The 6206-nt window shown below is 62.5% G+C and overlaps 1 protein-coding gene across 1 annotated transcript; it reads left to right on the top strand.

Annotated features, from left to right (window-relative positions):
- Nucleotides 1-1810: 1810 nt before the first annotated feature.
- On the top strand, nt 1811-4295 carry LOC134509544 (leukotriene B4 receptor 1-like; the record flags this gene model as incomplete). The annotated part of the gene is made up of 2 exons (XM_063322086.1): nt 1811-1916; nt 3288-4295. A coding segment is annotated over exon 2 (987 nt), but the record flags the coding sequence as incomplete, so codon positions are not given.
- Nucleotides 4296-6206: the final 1911 nt, after the last annotated feature.

Genomic DNA, 6206 nt, shown 5'->3' with positions numbered 1-6206 from the left:
GTTGGGTCCCAGGGTGGTGGGTCGCAGGGTGGTGTCTCCCAGGGTGGTGGGTCGCAGTGTGATGGGTCCCAGGGTGGTGGGTCCCAGGGTGATGGGTCCCAGGGTGGTGTCTCCCAGGGTGGTGGGTCCCAGGGTGATGGGTCCCAGGGTGGTGTCTCCCAGGGTGGTGGGTCCCAGGGTGATGGGTCCCAGGGTGGTGTCTCCCAGGGTGGTGTCTCCCAGGGTGGTGGGTCCCAGGGTGATGGGTCCCAGGGTGGTGGGTCGCAGTGTGATGGGTCCCAGGGTGATGGGTCCCAGGGTGTGGGTCCCAGTGTGATGGGTCCCAGGGTGGTGGGTCGCAGGGTGTTGGGTCCCAGTGTGATGGGTCCCAGAGTGGTGGGTCCCAGGGTGTGGGTCCCAGTGTGATGGGTCCCAGGGTCGTGGGTCGCAGGGTGTTGGGTCCCAGTGTGATGGGTCGGAGGGTGGTGTCTCCCAGGATGGTGGGTCCAGTGTGATGGGTCCCAGGGCGGTGGGTTGCAGTGTGATGGGTCCCAGTGTGGTGGAACCCAGTGTGACGGGTCCCAGGGTGATGGGCCCCCTGGGTGATGGGTCCAAGGGTGATGGGCCCCAGGGTGAAGGTCCCCCAGGGTGATGGCCTCTAGGGTTACTGGCACCCAGTGTGATGGCCCCCAGGGTGGTGGGTCCCAGGGTGGTGGGTCCCAGGGGATGGGAGATGGGCACCCAGGGTTAGGGCACCCAGGGCCATTTCACCTATGGTGACGTGCCACAGGGCGATGGGCCCCGGGGTGATGGCACCCAGGGAACAGGCCCCAGGTTGATGGCCCACATGGTGCCCAAGTGCTTCCGCCACAGCCTTCGTTGATAAAAATGATCCTTGATCCCCAAATTAGCCAGGAAACATCAGGATTACGATCAAAAAGCGCTTTATTTGAAGCCCTGTCTCTACTCTGGTGGAAAGAAAGAAGAAATTAAAACTATTTGGTTTTATTCTCCTTCAAACCTCTGTGGACTTCTGGGTTCTGGGGAAGTTCTTCCCATGGTTCCCTGAAAGCCTTGGGTTGGATCGCAGCGTGGTCCCACCTGGAGAGCGTCTGCCGAGACCCAACCCCATGAGTTTGGAGGGGCAAAAAAAAAAAAAAAAATGCAGCGGAGGGTGAAAAAGGCCAACCGTGCCCGTTTCTAGTCTTGGGACACATCGTTTGGTCAAGGGCATTGTGGGAATTTTGGGGAAGAGCTGGAAGGGGAAACTTGGATCCTGCTGCAGGACATCTCCAGTCTTACCTCGCTTTGTTTGGACAATGGCGTGATGGGAAATGGGGAATCCTTCAGCGTGGTGGGTTACGGAAAGGCACCTCTGTCACGGGGTCTTCTTCTCACTCGGGGTCACCCCGTCATGGGGGGCATCTGTTGGGGTTTGTCCCGATTTTAGGGCCAGAACCCAAAGGTTAGGACAGGCTGGATGGACGGATGGATGGAGGGAAGAGAACGTACGTTGACCATACCACGCGTAGAAGACGACCTTCCCTGTCCCCTCCACACCACCTCCATGAGCTCCCACCACCCCCACGGCCATGTGACGGAGCAACCAGACCGCCGCCTCCTGGAGGGCCTCCGGGAGGGGTTCCCTACCTGGTGGCAATGCCACCGCTTCTGTCACACCCCCCCCACCCCCCCCCCCCCAGGGGACAAATTGAGTCCACCATCCCTCCCCCACCATGTCCCCTTTGTCTCCTCGTGGTTTTCCTGCCTCCTTCCTCTTGCACGAGCGTTTCCTGCCCGGGGCTGGGTGGAGGGGAAGAGGCACCTAACGGTCACGGCCACCGGCGGTGACAAGGACACCGAGGATCCACCAGCCCCACCAGAGCCCCCAGGAAGGGACATCTAAGCCCCCAGGAAGGGACATCTGAGCCCCCAAGGTACAGGAGGGAAGGCTGGTGGGGTGGGAGGTCCTGGAGGGGCTCCTGAAAAATAGCGGGGGGCAACAACTAGAAGGTCTCGAAGGTGATGGGGAGGGTCTGGTGGGGGGCGACTGGACGATCTGGGTGGATGACTACGATGTCTAGGGGGGGTGGAAAGTGGGAGGTTCGATGGGGGCAAACGGGCAGTGTGGTGGCCCACTGGGCAATCTGGGGGGCAAGTGGGAGATGCGAAGATAGAAGGAACGAGCCCAGCAGGGTAAAGGAAGAAGAGGAGACTTCAGAGAGCGGGGAGAAGGAAGGAGGGGGGGTGGGATGGAGAAGGAAGGGAGGGGCCCTGGGGAGGGGTGAGATGGGAGGTGGGTTGGCGGGATGGAGGGAGGGACGGAGGAGAGATGAAGGGAGGGAGGAAAGGAGGGAGAGGAGGAGGAAGGGCGGGATGGATGGAGGGACGTAGGTGTGGAGGGAGGGATGGATGAAGGGATGGGTAGAGGGGTGGGAAGAAGGAGGAAGGGATGGATGGATGGATGGATGGATGGATGGATGGATGGAGGAAAGGTGGGATGGAGGAAGGGATGGCAGGGTGGAGAGAGGGATCAGTGGATGGAAGGATGGATGGAAGGATGGATGGAAGGATGGATGGAAGGATGGATGGATGGGTGGATAGATGGAAGGATGGATGGATGGAAGGATGGAAGGATGGATGGATGGAAGGATGGATGGGTGGATGGATGGAAGGATGGATGGATGGAAGGATGGATGGGTGGATAGATGGAAGGATGGATGGATGGAAGGATGGATGGATGGAAGGATGGATGGGTGGATGGATGGAAGGATGGATGGGTGGATAGATGGAAGGATGGATGGATGGATGGAAGGATGGATGGGTGGATGGATGGATGGAAGGATGGATGGAAGGATGGATGGATGGAAGGATGGATGGAAGGATGGATGGAAGGATGGATGGGTGGATGGATGGAAGGATGGATGGGTGGAAGGATGGAAGGATGGATGGGTGGAAGGATGGATGGGTGGATGGATGGGTGGATGGATGGAAGGGTGGATGGGTGGATGGATGGAAGGATGGATGGGTGGAAGGATGGATGGGTGGATGGATGGGTGGATGGATGGAAGGATGGATGGGTGGATGGATGGAAGGATGGATGGGTGGAAGGATGGATGGGTGGATGGATGGGTGGATGGATGGAAGGATGGATGGGTGGATGGATGGGTGGATGGATGGGTGGATGGATGGAAGGGTGGATGGGTGGATGGATGGAAGGATGGATGGATGGAAGGATGGATGGAAGGATGGATGGAGGGACACCTGCATTTTCTCGGGAGGATTCTGTGTTCCCCCTCTCCCCACAGCCCCTCTCCACCACCGCCATCATGTCCTCGTGTCCCGCCAACGCCTCATCTCCCCCCAACGCCACCACTGTCCCCGTCCCCGGCGCAGCGCTGGGGCTGACCCTGCTGTCGGTGGCAGTGGTGGTGGGGCTGCCGGGCAACGCCGTTGTCCTCTGGGGCTGTGCCGTCACCCGCCGGCGCAGTGTCCCTGTCCTCCTCATCTTCCACTTGGCCTTGGCCGACATGGTCACCCTCCTCACCGGTCCCGTCTACATCCGGGCCTTGAGCGTTGGCCAATGGACCATGGGCTTGGCCGTCTGCCGCGGGTGCAACTACCTCTGCGCCGCTGCCATGTACGTCAGCATCTTCCTCATTGCTCTTCTGGCTCTCCACCGGTGCTTGGCGGTCTCCAGGCCAGCGACGACGGTGGTGATGGCGGGTGATCGTGCCGGACAGTTGGCTCATGGAGCGGCAGCGGTGACTTGGTCGGCAGCTTTGGTGTTGGCCATCCCATCCATCATCTTCTGGCAGGTGAAGGACAGGCACTGCAAGCGGGTGCACAGCACGAAGGCTTGGTTGGTGGTCCAAAACCTTCTGGAGACCATCTTGGGTTGGGCCCTGCCGTTGACCGCCATAGCCACTGGCTACGGGTTACTGGTCTGCCGGTTACACCAGACCCGCTTGGCCCGGCGTGGTCACACCTTCCGCTTGGTGGCCGCCGTGGTGGTGGCCTTCGCTGTTGCGTGGGGACCTTACCACGTGGCCAGCCTGTTGGAGGTGGCAGCGGTCCTCCAAGGGGATGGGGGGATCTTGGAAGCGGCCGCCAAAGCCACCCGGCCACCGGCCACCGCCTTGGCCTTCCTCAGCAGCGCCATGAACCCCCTCCTCTACGCCTGCGCCGGGCGGAGGCTGCGCCGCGGCGCCGTGGGGTCTCTCCTGCCGCGGCTCCTGGAGATCTCGGCCATCGCCGGCAGCTCCCGAGGGACCGTGGCCAAGGGGACCACGCAGGGGGAGAGGGGCTGGGGGGGAAGGGAGCGGGGGGGGACAACAGGGGGGAAGGAGGGGACAATGTTGGAGGAGCAAGGGGGGCAGGGGGAGGGGGGCCCCTAAAACCAACCCCTCCCGCTGTTCATGCGTCCTCTTCTCCACCTCTCCATCCTTCCCGCTCCCCGTCCACCTCCATCCCTCCCTCCCTCTGTCCCTCCATCCCTCTCTCCATCCATCCCTCCATCCCTCCCTCCATCCCTCCATCCCTCCCTCCCTCCATCCCTCCATCCATCCCTCCCTCCATCCCTCCCTCCCTCCATCCCTCCATCCCTCCATCCCTCCCTCCCTCCATCCCTCTCTCCATCCATCCATCCCTCCATCCCTCCCTCCATCCCTCCATCCATCCCTCCATCCATCCATCCCTCCATCCATCCATCCCTCCATCCATCCCTCCATCCATCCCTCCCTCCATCCATCCCTCTCTCCATCCATCCATCCCTCCATCCCTCCCTCCCTCCATCCCTCTCTCCATCCATCCATCCCTCCCTCCATCCCTCCCTCCATCCCTCCATCCATCCCTCCCTCCATCCATCCCTCCCTCCATCCCTCCATCCATCCATCCCTCCATCCATCCCTCCCTCCATCCCTCCATCCCTCCATCCATCCCTCCCTCCATCCCTCCCTCCATCCCTCCATCCATCCATCCCTCCCTCCATCCCTCCCTCCCTCCATCCCTCCATCCATCCATCCCTCCCTCCATTTCTCCATCCATTTCTCCATCCCTCCATCCCTCCCTCCCTCCATCCCTCTCTCCATCCATCCATCCCTCCATCCCTCCCTCCATCCCTCCCTCCATCCATCCCTCCCTCCATCCCTCCATCCATCCCTCCCTCCATCCCTCCATCCATCCATCCCTCCCTCCATCCCTCCCTCCATCCCTCCATCCCTCCCTCCCTCCATCCCTCCATCCCTCCATCCCTCCATCCCTCCATCCCTCCATCCATCCCTCCATCCCTCCATCCCTCCATCCCTCCCTCCCTCCATCCCTCCATCCCTCCCTCCCTCCATCCCTCCATCCCTCCATCCCTCCATCCCTCCATCCCTCCATCCCTCCATCCATCCCTCCATCCATCCCTCCATCCCTCCATCCCTCCCTCCATCCATCCATCCCTCCATCCCTCCCTCCATCCCTCCCTCCCTCCATCCCTCCATCCCTCCATCCCTCCATCCCTCCATCCCTCCATCCATCCCTCCATCCCTCCATCCCTCCATCCCTCCATCCATCCATCCCTCCATCCCCCCATTTCTCCATCCCCCCCCGTGTCCCCACCCGCTCTGTCACCCCTCGCCGAGGGCTGGAGGAGAAACACGACACCTTGGGACCCCCCCTGGGACCCCCCCGGGGTTTCCCCCGGACAGTGACGTCACCCGCGTCCCTCTGTCCAGGTCGGGACCCCCGTGGGGCACAGGGTGGGGAGGGACAGCGGGGGGGCTGGGGGGGCCCAGGGGGCCGGTTCTGGGGAGGTACCGGGGGGGTCTCCGGTGGGGCTGGGGGCAGCAGGAGTGTCCCCAGGGGTGTCCCCAGGGGTGTCCCCAGGGGGGCACCTCCCAGGAGGTCGGGGTGTCCCCGGGCTGTCGTTGGGGCGGGACGGTGGGACCCGCTGGGGCGGGGGGGCGGGGTCGGCCACGCCCGTGTGACGTCACGGGTGACGGGGGAGGGGTGCCTGGCCAGGCACCCTCAGGTGTGACGTCATCAGTGACTGCGACGCCCACCCCCGTCTGCGCCCCATAACTGCGCACAGACCCCACAACCTCTCACAGACCCCACAGCGCCCCATAACTGCTCACAGACCCCACAACCTCTCACAGACCCCACAGCGCCCCATAACTGCTCACAGACCCCACAACGTCTCACAGACCCCATAGCGCCCCATAACTGCTCACAGACCCCAC

Source organism: Chroicocephalus ridibundus, unplaced genomic scaffold, assembly GCF_963924245.1.
Source record: "Chroicocephalus ridibundus unplaced genomic scaffold, bChrRid1.1 SCAFFOLD_105, whole genome shotgun sequence".
Lineage (NCBI taxonomy): Eukaryota > Metazoa > Chordata > Aves > Charadriiformes > Laridae > Chroicocephalus > Chroicocephalus ridibundus.
This window is presented reverse-complemented; position numbering and strand designations above follow the sequence as displayed.